Below are 17,397 nucleotides of genomic sequence, written 5' to 3' on the forward strand. Positions count from 1 at the left end.
TCTACGGTTTATCCATAATTTAAGATTGGGAATTCAATTTTTATTATTTAAGTTTATTTATTTGTAAGGTGGGGATGGTATTACACATTCAATTTTGTTGCATTATTAGTTTGTGTTTGACAAAAAAATTCTACCATTTATCCATAATTTAACATTGGGAATTCAATTTTCATTATTTAAATTTATTTATTTGTAAGATGATTGGTTGAGGTCTTATTATGAGCTATTTTGTAATTTCCATTTCTATTAGTTACTTGTTTTTTTTGCTTTAATTCATTTTTCTAATATTCCTGTTTCCACAACTTTTAATTTTTTCTCTATATTTTCAATTTAACATGACTTATTATTATATTAAAAACATAACAATTTTAATTACAAAAAATTATATATATTAATAAAAAATAAAACACACACATATATATTAAAGTGCATATATATTAATATATATATATATTTTGTATAAAGACTATTCTATTAAAAAGATAAAAGGAAAAAATATTTACAGAGAGGATTGAACCTCTGAGGGGGCCGTAGCCTGCCCTCCGCCAAAAAGACTATTGCAGGTAGCAAACTGCATTCCTTTTACAAAAATGAGAGTCATAGAAGCGAGAATTGTAGTGAGCTTGAGAGACCAAAAACTAAACTGATCTATAGGTGATCGAAGCTTCAGAGGTAGCTGATCACTTACAAAAATGCTGTCCTTTAAAATTGCTATTACAAAAAGATTCAAAACCAGACTTATGACCTGGAGACTGTAGTATTTCATGCTGATATCAAAAGAAGCCAGAGACATGCACATAATGAACCATGGGAACTTCACACAAGTACCAGAAATCAGAAGATAGCTTGCTGTCATGACACTGGAGCCAGGAGTCTTTAAACCTGCGGAGGAGAGCCTGTCGCGTCCACGTTTGCCTGGTTGGGGGAGCCAACCCAGGTCACCATTACATTGTCTTCAACTTCCATCATACTGCCTTCTGGAGGAAGAACAAGATTCAGAACACTTCCAGAGAGGCGCACTGGCTCACAAGCAAGAATTTGCTCTTGTGGTGAAGCTGGCTGGGGTTGAAGGTCTTCCTGAAGGCCCTCCTCGTGCTGCACGGAAGTGTCATTGAGGACAACTCCAGCCATGTCACCCTGAAAATCACTTGAATTTTGAGACTGAGACTGAGCCCTGGAGGTTTCATCCGAGCTTGTAAGCTCATCTTCCTCCTCCGAGAAGATAACAGTAATAGTGGCTGAGATGAGAGGCTTATTGAGCCTACTTCTGAACTTGAACCGGGTCGTTTGAAAGGAGCTATTCAGGGAGGGCCGAGAATGGTCAGAGGGCGGAGAGGATGGAGAGGCAGAGGCTAAAGGAGTGATGCGTTGAGGGGCAGAGCCACCACGACCCCGAGAACCTCCACGAGAGCCTGAATTACTACCACGCCGGGGGACGCCGCGTCGACGGGCCATTACAGGATGCGCAGGCAGCTTGTATGAGCAGGGAGACTGAAGCTGGGAGTAAGGCGGCCAGACACAGTCTGACTGAATCCAATTCAAGGACCAGACCCCTGCGCGGTAGACCCAAATGCAAAACTCGCTACAGATGGAGTAGACCAGTTGAAAAAACCAGGCACAGGCAGAATGAACCCAATGAGCGGACCAGACACTGGCTGAGAAGACCAAATCAATACACCATACACAGGCGGAGAAGACGAAATCAATAAACCAGACGCAGGCGGAGAAGACCAACTCAATACACCAGACACCGGCGGAGAAGACCAAATCAATATACCAGAAACAGGCAAATTGAGACCGGTTAAGAAGCCAGAGGGGCTTCCATACACCCTGAGCTGCGCAGGGGTGCTGAAGGCATAACAAACAGAGGAAAACCAGATTACCAATACCTGAAGAACTCGGATCGAATGAGCCGTGATTAAGGCGCGCCATGATTAAATCCCTTACCTGCAGACCTCGAGCCGAATGAACCATAAATGCCTTGATATCACTTACCGCGAACTGCTAGATCCGTCCAAGTGGGTGGACAACTGCCTCTGTCGCATGCAATGCGATTAACACGCCGTTAATGCACCCGCATCCAGGTATATAAATAACATTACTTAAATCATATTTCTTAATTTTTTTATGGCTTTCAACAATACAATATTTTATTAACTGTTTTATTTTTGTGGTGAAATTTTATATCTTTATTTTGAAATAGAATATTTTAATAATAACTGGATAGTCTTTTATCAAATATTTTTTTCTTCTTCTAAATTATATATTTTGTAAATCTAATTAATATAAATCAAGCATATCATTAAGCCAAATATATCATTTTAAAATATGAAATAAAAAGGGTTAAAAAATCACCACAATCACTAAGACTACCCTTATTTAAGGCTCATGATTTCACTTAAGACTACCCTTATTTGACACGCATGATTTTATTTTATTAAAGAGAAGTGGGATAAAGTTATGGAATATTGAAGTTTAGACGGCTTTATCGGTTTCTAGGTTTTTGTTAACGGCTTTATCGGTTCTACGGTTTTTTGTTGACGGCTTTATCGGTTTCTACGGTTTTTGTTAAGTAACCACCCGGTTTGATCCAACAGCTTGTTGGTAATTTTAGAGATGATTGCAGAATAGTTTGGCCGAGTTGCAGAGGAATTTGAGTACGGACTGCTCTGTCACTCACTCATTAAAATAAATCTGCAAATTCCTACTACACGTTTCAGCGTAGATAGTGCCCATAATCACACCGACTTTGCTTCTCCAATAGTTGCTACAGGAGGCGCTGTTCTGACCTTTCACCAATTCCACCATCTATTTCATCTCTGAAACTCCTCAAAAGGTAGGCGAATCGAAATCATATTTGTTGAATGTGAAATTATTTCTGAGAAAGAAAATGTCATATTTTTCAGAGATTGTATTAAATTACATCCACAATGTCCATGTGATACAGAATACATGAGGGCAAAAAGAAATTGAAGATTTGTATGAAAATTTAAAGACTATTTAGACGAGCTGAGTTTAAAAAGAAATTTCCCTTGTTTTTGCTTTTTTTAATCAAATTTTATAATATAGGTCTACATGTCATAGTTCCAAGGGTATAGCTTCTCCAAGTGCCAGAGGTTTTGAGGGGTTTTTATTTCTGAAACGACCCAGTACCTTGAAAAATCCTCGAATGGCCTGCATGTATGATTTCTGTGGATTTTTTTACTTCTCCATGTTATGGGCACAATGAAAATTTCCAGTATCTTATTAATAACTGTATAGATCTACATTTCAGAGTTCCAAGGGTTTAATTTCTGCAAGTGCCAGAGTTTTCCAGGGTTTTTGGTTTCTGAAACGATCCAGTATCTTGAAAAATGCTCGAATGGTCTATATGTATGGCTTTTGTGAATTTTTTTACTTGCCCAGGTTCCGGCCGCAATGAAATTCTCTAGGTTGTTTTCAATATAATATACCAGTTCTGTGTATGATAAAAATGATTTTAAACCGCTTATTTTCTGGTCAAGGTCAAGGCAAAACATGGGGTAGAAATTTGAGATGCCTGGTATGGGTTCACCTACGGTAGTTCCTCCATGCTCTACTGGTTTCCGAGGCTTTTGAAATGATTCAGAACCTTACAGTTTCCTGAAACGGCTTGAATCTACACCCTCCGTGAATTTTCTTTACTTGATTGGATTCTGGGGACAAGAGCTTTTCGGGGGACATGCTCTAGGTATTTTCAGGGCCTTTGAAGTGACAAAAAAACCTTGAAAAAACGTTTGGATCCACGAATCTCTGCATTCTGTGGATTTTTTCCTTCATCTGATTCCAATGACAATGAATTTTCCCGAACAGTTTTAGATAACCCCTATAATACGCCCTCCACCCCCGGTGTCTTAGTTACCATATAATATGCCCTCACTCCTGGGTGTCAGGCCTGGAATTTCAAATTTTTTTTGCCTGTCAAATTAAAATTTGACGACGTTTTTGTATTTTTTTTACCTTTCATTTTACGTTTTAACTAAATATGTGAGTGTCATGGAAAACTCTATTTTAACAATTTTTGTAAATTGATTTCACAAAAAATAAGTCATGAAATGGAGGCTGATAATGACGGCTGATAATCACTGTTATTTATAATGATTCTTGTTAGATTGAAATTGCAGATTTGTACTCTATCAGATTTATAAAAATTTTGCAAAAAACTTACAATCCATGGATTATAAATAAATAGTGAACTATAAATAAATAATCTAGAGAAAATACAGAAAAGTTGTGTAATAATAAACAGTGATTATATTTCATTAAAAGTCAAACTTTCTGGAGAAACTACAAATTTTTTTATCAATAGGAATATCTCAATACATAGATCCTCTATTAAACATAAACTAGAAGAATTTAAAGCTCAAGAATCCTTCTTGAATTTGTATCTATCCATATCTCATATACTGCATGCCAATCAACATTAGATGATTCGGGTCCATTCAAAGATACTCTCATTAGAGCATCTAATGTATCCAACCCAAGCCTCGATTTTCTAATGTCCTTGATGATGTTTTGCTTAGAAAATCCCCTTTCACAATCCACTGTACTTGCAGGAATAGTGAGGACAGCTTGCCATAATTTCATCATATTAGGATAGGTTTTGTGCCATTGTTTTGTGTTACGAAAGACTTTCCATGCTTCTTTCATAGAAAACCCCTCACAAGCCAGATTTAATGAATCAACAAAAGGGTGCAACTCTCTTTTACAAGCCTTAACATCAAATAAAGCTACAAATCCAACATCACTGGATACCGTATGTTGCAAATGTTGAAAAAGCTTTAACAACCAACGCTCTGAATTTTTCTCACGACTACGACGCTCTTCTGAATAATAACAAGGGCTGAACAATTTCGCTGCATTAAAAAGATGAAGGTCTGGAAATCTTTCATTCAAAGAGTCTATCAGAGTCTCTATATAACCTTCAGTGAGTTGCTGACAACTCTCTTGTGTACCTTCAATACAAGGTTTCATAGATTGTTTCCTTGCTTCATTGGATTCAATATCCATGGCTGAGATAGAGATGTATTGTAACTCATGTCTATCTACAACTTTCCCTTCATCTTTAATATCAATATATCCATTTTGAGAATCATTTAAAAACTTTGAAAGATAAGTTGTGCCTTCTGCAAATGTCTCTTTTCTCAAAAACCATCTAGATAATGTACTTATAGTTACTTCAAGAGCCAACCCAATAGTTGTAATGTCTACATTTTCTTCTTGAAAAGTCAAATTCAACTTGTTCAATTCCCCTAGCACATCAGCAAGCATATGTAAACAAAACTGGACAGAATATATTCTTGTCTTATCATACCAAGATGAAGTTTTTTTTTTCATTTTTCCACAAAGTTAAAATTGCTGGCATAAGCTTCACAAGCCTTATAATAACTTCCCCCCTGGATAACCATCTCACTGAATGTATTTGTAGAACATCAAGAACATCAATTTGCATGACTCTAAGCAAATCATTAAGTTCGTTATTTCTCTTTGGAGAGTTTTGAACCCATGAATACACTTTGTTTGCAATTTTTTCAACAAATAATAACTCAGGGAATATCTTAGAAGCATCTGCTGCTGCTAAAGACTCACGATGAGCCACACAATGAACTGTAATAAGGTTTGGATTGTTCTTTTTCAAAAATGAAACAAAGCCATTTTCATGTCCAATCATTGCTGAAGCTCCATCTGTAGAAACAACTATCAAATCTTTATATTGAAGGCCTCTGACATCTATTAATTGATTGACACTATCATATATTGTTTTTCCTTTTCCATCTACTACATCTTTGAGCTTCATAAACTGCGAGATAGGTGGCCCGAGACCCTTTGAGTCTAAATATGTTGCATAAATAACAAGGTGTTGCTCTAAGGTTCGATCAATGCTTTCATCAACCATCAATGAGAAGAAAGGACTTTCCAACATATTTTTTATCTGAATTTGTTCAAGATGTTTTGATATGCAATATATAAAATCATTTGCAGACTTACGATTAGTGTATGAAGAGTACTCTTGAGACTTTGGCATATTTGGAGTTTTTGCATCCATTAGAAATTTGCAAAGCTTCTCATACTTTGATAGAGATAAATCTTCTTGACAAGTGAAATATGATATTTTCATTGTAGAAATCACTCTTTCTTTATTGGCATCTCTCATCTGTCTAATATGATCTGGAATTGGTTTCATCTTTCCCTCTAATGCATTAATCCATCTTTCCTTAGCATCTTTATGCGCCCGTGATTTTTCATGAGTAACAAGAGCATCATGTTGTAATGTGGTGCAACCATTCCCTAAACCCCATGGTCCATTCATCCTATACTTCTCACAATAGTTACACTTCATAGTTATTTTATCATCAAACCTCACATAATTCAACCAAACAAACTTATTTAACCATTCCATGCGAAATTGTCTTTTTGTTTGCACTTTCATTTCTGAATTATCACCAACCTCTTCTTCAAATTCATTTGTTTCTTCATCTACATCATGTTCAGAAGAACTTCCAAAAATTTCATGTAATTATTGTTCCACCTGAGCATTATGGGTTTCTTCAAGTGTTTTTGAATTCTGTTGAGTCTCAGAAGTTTTCGCTTTTGTCCATCCATACATTTCCCCAATTGTAACTTGTACCTTTCTCTTTTGAGACATTAGTAGGTTTGTGACCACCTGTATAAAATATATATATAAAAACTAAAATTCATTAAATAAAAAATGAATATAACAATGGACAACATTGTAGAATAAATACGCAGAACATAAATATATCTGAAAATGAACTTCAGCCTGCTACAATTTGCATCCCAAATATGTAACAAACCAAACAGAGACTCCAGCACTATCAATTTAATGTGAAAGTAAATAGCTGCAATTTAATGTGAAAGTAAATAGCCGAACCGGAATAGTTAACCAGAAATTATAGAGCAAATAGGTTGAGTGCAGCAACCCAGAAATAGAGAAAATTACGAGAGTATTCGGTGTATACAGATCATACTTGTTAAATACTATACACCATCACAACAGCAAAGGAAAAAACAACCATTGCAAGTCCACCAAAAGACCCCCGACGAAATCTAAACTATGAGCACTGTTGTGTGATATAGAAAAGATTAATTAATTATGAATAGTGCAAATTCCCTCCAGACACCAGACCATAACAACCTTCAAATGAGGAAAAAAAACAATGACATAGAAATTACTCAATATCCGGATGCATGTGAGCGCTGTAACACAATCAACCTATTTTACGGGCAAAACAGCCCAAAAACCTCAAAAAGATTCAAAAAGGGGAGAAATCTATGAATATAAACCACGTTGCAAATTCTCAATATATATATATATATATATATATATATATATAGGTTGAAAAGATTTGAGGTATTTATGCCTGCATCTATGCTGCATGTACTTCTTTGGCATAAACGACAAGGCTATACTGTCAAGTTTATAAATTGGTATACATCAGTATATATCTTTATCAAAATCGAACATAACCACTGCTGAACTGCCTAAGTCAATGTTATAAGGGACGAGATTTTTCATGCTCCATTAACGTTTTATAATAATGGTTACTCATAGGTTATTTATATGCTTATAGTGTAAAAAAATAAAAGTAATAAGAAAACAAATTTTATTACTAATTTTAACTTCTAAAATTTTGATATTTGTAAAAACCTCAAAAAGATTCAAAAAGGGGAGAAATCTATGAATATAAACCACGTTGCAAATTCTCAATATATATATATATGTTGAAAAGATTTGAGGTATTTATGCCTGCGTCTATGCTGCATGTACTTCTCTGGCATAAACGACAAGGCTATACTGTCAAGTTTATAAATTGGTATACATCAGTATATATCTTTATCAAAATCCACTGGTGAACTGCCTAAGTCAATGTTATAAGGGACGAGATTTTTCATGCTCCATTAACGTTTTATAATAATGGTTACTCATAGGTTATTTATATGCTTATAGTGTAAAAAGATAAAAGTAATAAGAAAACAAATTTTATTACTAATTTCAACTTCTAAAAAATTGATAGTTGGAATTCATTTACAAATAGACCCACCTACTTAATCTAATCCAACTTGACTAATACCTTTCCAATTAAATTCAACACAAGTTTGACACTCATCCCTACAATCGTTTTCCAAGATAAAAACAGCGTATGCTAATATGGTTAATTATTACAAACTATCCCACCACTTCCGTGACTCTTGACAAATAATAGTGGGGAATCGATATATGGCGTTCGGAAAATTAAAACCACTGTACAACAACTAGATCGTACCGTGCATCTGCATTTCTTCTGGCAACATCAGACAATATTGAACTTGAGTTTTGAGCAATTGGTAGGAACTCTGTGGGATACCGGATTTAATGGTTTCCCTTACATAATATTAATGTGCAGGGAATTCATCTTTTCATATATATATATATAACATTTAGCAATTTTCTCAACATATTTATTACAGAGACTATGGGTTGGCCATTCAGTTATTTGTTCACAATTCATATTGCGAAAAGACAGACAAAACAACAAGTATTCAATCCAAGCACGTATTCAATCCAACCATTGCTCTGGTAAGAAATCGACTCAGGCTAAAAACGAAGCAAAAAAATAGATAAGGATTAATGCAATCTATTCATTGCATTAATGCAGTGCAAACAACACACCTTTATCCCAAAATTTGACAGGCAAAATAAATATCTACCCCAAAATTAAACCAGGATTTAAACTCTAGAAACAAAATAAATGAGTTCAATGTTAACCGCCAAAGCGGTAGAGGGTTTTGCGGCTTGGCCAGGCTGCCCTGCCTCTTGAAAGTTGAGGGCATAGACAACATCCATGACATTCGAACATACCACTTGGCACTACTAATAAAAAAAGCCAGTGAGTAATTGACATACCTGCAAATAGTGACAGGTAGCAGATTATGGGTTGCGTCCAAACAACAACTATATCGAAACAGCAACTATATCGAAACAGCGCATCTAAAATAATAACTCAGGACTCAGGAGCATCGACAACCAATATAGTGTAGTGTGGGCAAGTTCAAAAACAAACATACAAGTACCATCTGCGGGAAGAGATATACATAATACTGGTATCATGTATGGCCGCGACCCACAGGTTGCAACCCAAACGCAAATCTTTAACCAAGCTATGAAATTAATGACAATTCATAGCTTTTTCGAATTTCAAAACACTCCACAATCCCGATAAGATTCACTCGTACGCTTGACTTGACAAAAACTGCAGAATTTTACGGTAATGAAACCTAAAGCAATTAATTTCAGTAAACGTGGCCGAATGGAGGATAAAAGCTGAACGGCGGAAAGGAAAAACAATTAATTTGGAGAACGCATCGTATACTCGACGCTGGGATGCACACAAGGGATTAATTAAACCATAGCCGGTATGACAACCTAGTACAATAGTCACATACTCGAGGCTGGGATGCACACAAGGGATTAATTAAACCATAGCCGGTATGACAACCTAGTACAATAGTCACATACTCGAGGCTGGGATGCACACAAGGGATTAATTAAACCATAGCCGGTATGACAACCTAGTACAATAGTCACAGACTTCAAGAGATAAGTATTACAGGTATTATAGATTTTTACGTTTTTTAAATAAAATTAAACGTCAAAACGACGGGTTGAGAAGGTATACCACGCGTCTAACGTGACGTGGAAAATTTTCTCCGTGCCGTCAAATATGTTCTAAAATAAAAAATACGTCCTGTGGGACGTCAAATTCCAGGCCTGCTGGGTGTCATAGTTTTCGTACAAACATGCTGTACTGAATCATTTTGCTTTTTCCAGGTTTTTTTTTTTCAACTTCAATCCACCGTGGAAAAAACTGTAGATCAAAATTCTATCATGTGAAAAAGCATTGATATATTGTTATTTTGTTTGATCAGGCGAAATAGAATATATTCCGTCTTTTCTTAGAAAAATTCCTCACACTGAAATGCGTTTACATTTCACTTTCTTCTGATAGCATTGTGAATTTGTCCATATGATCTGCAGGGCTTCTTGTGATTCCAGACATTTCCAAAAGATTTGAAGCTGTTTCAATGAATGGTTTAGCGGAATATTTTTTCGAGCAACTTAAAGAAGCCACGTTGTTGACAGTGGAAGCTTCTATAATGTGTTGCACTCAGATTGATTCTTCCAAATTTATTTTCCAGGTGGGAGTGTGTTCTATTTTTATTCTTATTTGCACAGAAAGTGTATTTTAAGATAGGTATGATGTAGAGGTGCACCCAAATGCCATATGGCAACAGCTTGTATGAATTGCCGCAGTTGCAGCAGCTTGTATGAATTGTTTAGAATTATGAGAAGAAGTGGTAGAATTATAAACATTGTTGAGACTTGTGATTATAAGGTAAAAGGGTCTTAAAGAAAATATAAAAGGGTCTCTACCCAATGTGAGGCCAACTCTTCTCTACCAAAGTAGTTTCTTTGTTCGGACTTTTTATAGTATTCTCTCCTTCCGATTTATTGATAAATTCATAAATAAATTCATGTTCATTTTTCAATGATGCAGGGAACGAGCTCATGGGCATCACGGCAAAAGACCTGTTCCTGCTTTCTATCGAACCAACTGACCTGCAGGAAATTTGTGGCCGAATTTCAGGGCACCGCTTCCAGCTAACACTTTCCATTAAAACAGATTATTTCAACGGTGTTCAACGCTTGCAACCAATATTGATCAATTCGAGAGAAATTCAATATGCCTCTGCATGCAAGGAAGCAATCACTGACATTCAAGCAATGTCCACTTCAAAACGACCTATTGTTCGCCGCCTTTGAGCTGTTTCTTAGGGTTTCTTCTACCACGCCTGTTTGTACATAAACAAACATTTCCACACAACTAATTGTCTCATCTTGTTGTAAATTACACACCCATGTTATTATGATGCAACCTGTAGCTTTCAGTGCAAATACTCTCTTCCAGTCATTCCAAAATATGTATGTTTTCCATTTACATTTTACATAATATAGATATCAACAATTGTAAAGAGATACTACATATGTTTCTTGTTCGTTGTCTACATGCTATATATTGATCTCTTGCTTGCTAAGCTATTCATTTTATCTCTCAAACATGTCAAACAAAAAAAAAATTGAAGAAGGAAAGAAATATTTTTAATCTTGTTTCTCTCCTCTCAATGATAGATGCCGAAATAACATATGATTTCATAGCATTCCTAATTGCATGTTTTTCCTTCTACCTAATCTACCTACCTTCACCGATGTTGAAATAAATAAATATTAATTCTATGTTCAAAATATAATGTTTTAATTTCACAATGGATTTACACCCAATAAAATGAGATACCAAACATGCACTACTTGTTTACGAAAACTAACAATTATTACTTGTACTTGTTTAGATATGCCAACAGACAATCAAATGGCCAAAAACAAGCGGCGGTGTATTCTTTATGCACAACAAAAGGGTCGAATAAACGCACGCCGTCGACTACTTTACTAAAACCAGAACAACCCTACTACTTCCTCTACATCCCTTCCCACCTCAAATGCTCTCCCACCTATACAAACCAACCCACCGCACATTCATCAAATCCAATATAACCCTCCCCTTAATGAAGAACGCTGTCGCTTTCGAGAAAGGATTGATGGACTTTCTACCTTGCATGTTTGCACAATATGCAAGGAAGCATACCCAAGAATGAAAACAAAGCTTTTCCACGGTAGACTCTTGTTTTCGTTGTGCATCATCTAAATCTACCAATCGTTTTTCTGAACTAAACAACATGGACCCTAGAGAACAACCCTATGTCCTTCACCAATTAACACAAGTCGAAGAAATGCTCATTGCACGTGTCAACCCCATTCTACAAGTCACTCATTCCCGTGGTGGTCAATACAAATATAGTGGCCATACAATTAGCTTCCCTCAAGACATCACCACTATCGCCAAATACTTACCCCGAATGCTGTCTGACTTAGACATCCTCATTGTGAAAAGGCAAAACCCCACTGAAAAGGCTTACGAATTCTTCATTTGCAAATCACGTGTCCTTGCAGCCCTTGAATACAAAATAAAATATGATCCTTACTACCGTGATTGGTAATCAAGTGGTTTCTACCATGTTCGACATCAACTTCTTTATTCGCATGGATAGAATCGTACCAATTCGGGAAGTAGAAATCAAGACCCTGGATCTAGTTTCCACCATCCAGGCTGCGAGGAGTTTTGTATTCATTATATAGTAGACTAATGATAAACAGATATGACAAAACCAACCTCCCTAGAAGCTTAAGGTTTTCTAGTGACAAACAAGACAATTAAGAACAATCCTTCTCTAAATATGCATTTACCATATAAAAAACCAAATGTTTAGATCCTACCTGTAGTCCAACGCTGTTGTAGTAGTCCAGCCTCGTCGATCCGGATGAGCTCCTCCTTCTCTTCGAAACCTGCATTCACTAACAATCAAACAATTAAATAGCACCTGAATATCTCATAAAATAAAACATATTTAACATACAGACCAAGGAGTATGAAACAACTCATAAATAACAAATTGTTGAGAAGAATGGACTTATTTGTATTAATAGGAAACAAAAGAAACCATTACAACCTGAGCCTTGGTGTTGTGCAAGTTCCTCCCAGGGTCTAGCAAGAGTTTTCCTTTACTTTGACCACCTCACCCACTTCCAAATGAAACAAGAAAGGATGACAATCTCTCCTCACAAGATTCTACAAGGAAGTCCTAATCTCAACAGCATCTACCCTTAGGAATGTTCAGCTTTTAACCTCCTCTCCCTCTGGCCCAATGCATGTATTTATAGTGCTGTAGAGGAAGTTAATCAGGTCCACCATCAATGGGATAAGCCCCTCTTTGGGTGGGTTAGCTCCCCTCTTGATGCGATAAGTTCCTCTTCCATAGGGATACATGAACCATCTGGAGACGCTCCATACACGTCAAACAAGCTTCTAAAATGCTCTACAAATGACCGCAAGTAACTTTTTTGGAGTGAAACTTGCGCCTTTTGACCTTTACAGGAGTACGCACCCATTGTTTTACAGACAAAGCGTACAAGTACGCAGGTATTGTGAACTTGGGTTGCGTACACGCAGGTAAGGCTGAGAGAAACTGCATACCCAAAGATAATTGACTTTAAATGACTTTTCTCTCTTTCTTGGAGTTTGACATGGAAAGCAGAGGCATGAGACTTGCCAAGGAGGATAGTATGACAGTTGATGGAGCCATACTAACTACAAATAGTCATGGTGACATTTTTTAGTGTAACAGTGATGTTCAATTCAATTCATCTGCAATTTTTGCGCTGTCAGATCACCCTATAGACATTTCTTCTCTTCTCCACAGTGTAACCACCTCCTCTTTTGAACCCTATCAAACCACTACTGATTCTACTTATAATCCTGATGTCATGCTACCTCCATTAGAAATCCAACCCTCTTCTTTCGTTCCAGTACTCCCAAATTCATGTACTGAGCGTGAACACATTTGTAACTATTCGCACTTGACCCATTCAAATTCAATGAGCTCTATCGATTGGTCCCCAATATCTTTAATTGCTATAAATGAATACAACACCATCAGCCTCTTTGCCATGGCATTCCCCACACTCTTCCCTACAGGCACCACAATGATCATGCAACCAAGACTTACAAAATTTGAAATGCATGAATATGCTTTACACTTGCTGCACTACCATGATAACCGCTTTGGCCAACACCCAAGATTCCTCTACTATCTTTATAACATTCTAATACGCCATCGTAGCCAAGAAACAGCTAGTGTTTTCGTGAAGAAGTACATTGAGAACAACTTGCCAACAATGGTTTCAGACCTATGCCAGTGTCTTCATGACTCTCCAGATTCAAGATTACCAGAGCAAATAATGCGGTTCGGTTTAGCTCTACGAGGAACACGGTTTTTCTGGAACAAACGACGATCTGAACTGACTGACATGATTACGCAAATAGGCAGCCCAACATTCTTCTTCACTCAACACAGCTGATACTAATTGGCATGACTTGCACACGATCATGCCCACCAGTGTTCCTTCCAATTCAGTCAACCCTTTCCAATGGAAAATCCAAAACATAATCAAAAACCCACATCTAACAGCCCAATATATGCATTGTATATTTACAATTTTCCTCGAAGAAATCCTGCAAAAAGGTCTCCATGCAATCGACTACTGGTGCAGGTATTATTTAATATCAATTTCCCTCTACATTATTTTTATACATTGCATATATATGTATTAACCAAATGTAACCTTCATATTATATTCAGATACGAATGGCAACATAGAGGATCCGCACACATTCATGGCTTCCTCTGGCTACAAAATGCACCAAACATGGACACACTTGATTGCACAGAAAATTTTCGACCACTACGTAACTGCTTGGAATCCACTTCAGGCAGAACATCGAAATATTCCGCTTCACCAGTCAACAATTCATAGCACGTGTCTCCTTGACACAGCAACAATATTCGTAAGAAAGACAATGTGCTTAGCTGCCGATATGGAGTACCGTGGGAATTGAAGTCCACTTCTTCACTTTTCATTGATGATAAAGGTCATAAAACCTATGTCCCAGCTCGCAATGATGAAAAATTGAATATTCACAATGCCGATCTACTCTCTATTTGGAGAGCAAATGTTGATTGCCAACCAGTCCTTTCTCGCCATGCTGTATTGAAATATATTTCAAAGTATGAAACAAAAGCAAAAACAATATTTGAGAGCTACCGTCAAATGCTATCACGGCTATCAGAAAGTGCCCTTCCAGAAGCACCTACTGGTGCTGTCATCCGAAAACTCCTTACAGAAACCATTGCAGATAGAGACATTGGTGCACAAGAAATATGCCATATGTTACAAAAGCTACCTCTCTCCCTTTGCAGCCGTACATTCCGTTCTTTGAATGTCAACATGGTTGTTTTCAAATGTGTTTCACAAGATACTAAATATCCTGGTTCGACACCAAACTTTATCGTTGCATATATGAACAGGTCTGCCTCACTAGAACCCCTGCCCCTCCTTGAAGCTGCTTGCTCGTGGTCATATTCTGCCCATTGGAGAAAAAACTAATGGAAACACATATTCCCCCCAATGATTGTACATGTCTTGCCCCGTTAAAATGTCATTCCTTCCTCTGCTTCCCCTTCTTATGCCACCTTCTGCTATAGTGAATTACTCTTGTATTTCCCCTTCCGAACACTCCTTGATGATATTGGTTCAACTGATGCAGAAATTATTGCACACTAGGAACAAAAAAAGGGTACATATACACCATGGCATGTCCATCGAGAAACCGAGAACCCACAAAACCCACCTACTGAATATCAAACTACCCACACCCCCCCCCCCTTATTCCATGCAGATGAATGAATGGCAAATCCTCTTTCAACTACACCCAGGTTACAATATTGCAATTGATGACCTCGACCTGATTGGCTACCATGACTTCGATGTCAACCACAATTGGTCACAAAATACTCTCCCTCCCCCTTTGCAAGAAACTGCCATAAACTTCATTGAATTCAATCGCTCAACCATTCAAAACCAACATCATTCTTTTTCCAACCTTCCCCATGATCATACATTATCCCCTACCCAAAACATAGCTTTTATCGGTGTTTTTTCGCACTTCAAAACCCCTTTGCCAAAACCCCCACGCAAAATCATCATACAAGGAACAGCTGGCACAGGAAAATCCCATTTGATTAAATGTCTGCACCAAGCATTTGTGGAAAACTCACCAGCAAACAAAAACTCTTTATTGTTACTTGCACCAACCGGTGTTGTAGCTTTCAACATAAATGCCCTCACAATTCACTCTGCCCTTCGTATCCCTATCTAGACAATGCATCCTCTCGAAGGCCAACCGCTCCTACACCTACAAGAGCAACTCCGTCATGTAGAATACATCCTCATTGATGAAATGAGATTTATTGGTCCAAAAATGCTTTCTCGCATTGACGATCGTCTAAGAGAGTTATTCCCTCTTCATCAGAATGCACCATTTGGTAATCGCTCAATTATCCTTGTCGGAGATTTAGGCCAACTACCACCTGTAAAAGACATTCCTTTATACGCTGGGACATCACATGGCACTGCACTTTGGCACAGCTTCGACATATTCATAACACTTTCAACCGTTTTCCGTCAACAAGGAGCTAACCCGTCCCGTGTTGCTTTCCGACAAATACTTGCAAGTCTTAGGAATGGAATATCTACACTTGAAGATTGGCAACACCTAATGTCAAGAACAAGTTCGTCTCTTACACATGAAGAGAAATGCACATTCGAAGAATCCATGCACCTATTCGCAACAAACAACGCAGTTGTCTTGCATAATAAGAAAATGCTTAAAAAATTGAACATCCCAGTAGCTCTTTGCTCTGCGGAACAACAAAGGCGGAAAACTCCTGCTACAACAGAGGATGAGCATCTGCCTGCAAAGGTGCTCTTATGTAATGAGCAAAAAGTTATGCTCACCAGTAACTTATGGGTACATGCAGGCCTCGTCAATGGTGCACTTGGGAAGGTCATTTCAATATTTTATTCAATTTGCTCAAAGCCCCTAGCATTACCATCCTTTGTGGTTGTTGACTTTAGACAATACAGAGGAACACCATGGGAGATTTCACACCCAACATATGTACCCATTTCTCCCATCACAAGGGGTACACGCCGTCAGATACCACTTCAAATGGCTTGGGCTTTCACGATACACAAGTCACAAGGAATGACATTAGACAAGGAAACAGTGGACATCGGCACCAGAGAACGCCAAGGGCTAACATTCACTGCAATTTCAAGAGTGCGGTCACTAGCAGACAAACACATCAATCCAGCGTTCTCATTCTCACTCTTTGCACAAATGCACAAGAATCCATATCTTAAGCGTAGACAGCAAGAGGAATCATTCCTTGCATCAAAATCTATTCAGGATAATACACTTTAGCCAATCGTACAACCTGTCTTCCAGAATTACGCACATGGTAAACACCACTCACTACATAACCAAGTTTCACATAGATTTGCTTGCTATTACATTTAGTTTCATATGATTTTATACTCGTTTGGAATCGTTTAATTTATTTTGAATATTCAAACAAAATCGTCAAACATATTCATTGTCACTTACAATGTTTCCTTTTTGGATGGCAACAGGTATGGATACATGCTACCTACGAAGGTTGTATGAGTGTTGCGAAGAAATTCAGCAACAGGAACTTACGTTACAAGATATGCAGACAAGGATCTTGCCACAACAATCATTGCCACTTTACCGTTTGCGCCCAGCCATTAAGTTGTTAAAGAAAATAAGGAAAATACTTAAGATAACA

General features: G+C 37.4%; 1 protein-coding gene and 1 long non-coding RNA gene across 2 annotated transcripts; both read left to right on the forward strand.

Moving 5' to 3' along the window:
* The first annotated feature begins 2,516 nt into the window (after positions 1–2,516).
* Positions 2,517–11,055, forward strand: LOC149216778 (uncharacterized). The gene is made up of 3 exons (XR_016250597.1): positions 2,517–2,836; positions 10,055–10,215; positions 10,575–11,055. It is a non-coding gene; the product is annotated as an uncharacterized LOC149216778 (long non-coding RNA).
* A 4,931-nt stretch (positions 11,056–15,986) lies between these two features.
* On the forward strand, positions 15,987–17,012 carry LOC149216779 (uncharacterized). Its single transcript, XM_089390065.1, has one exon. The coding sequence runs from the start codon at positions 15,987–15,989 to the stop codon at positions 17,010–17,012; it is 1,026 nt and encodes a 341-aa protein (XP_089246191.1).
* Positions 17,013–17,397: the final 385 nt, after the last annotated feature.

The sequence above is a fragment of the Pinus tabuliformis genome, chromosome 1_1 (assembly GCF_031772625.1).
Source record: "Pinus tabuliformis cultivar Carrire ecotype Pingquan chromosome 1_1, CPIR1, whole genome shotgun sequence".
Taxonomy (NCBI): domain Eukaryota; kingdom Viridiplantae; phylum Streptophyta; class Pinopsida; order Pinales; family Pinaceae; genus Pinus; species Pinus tabuliformis.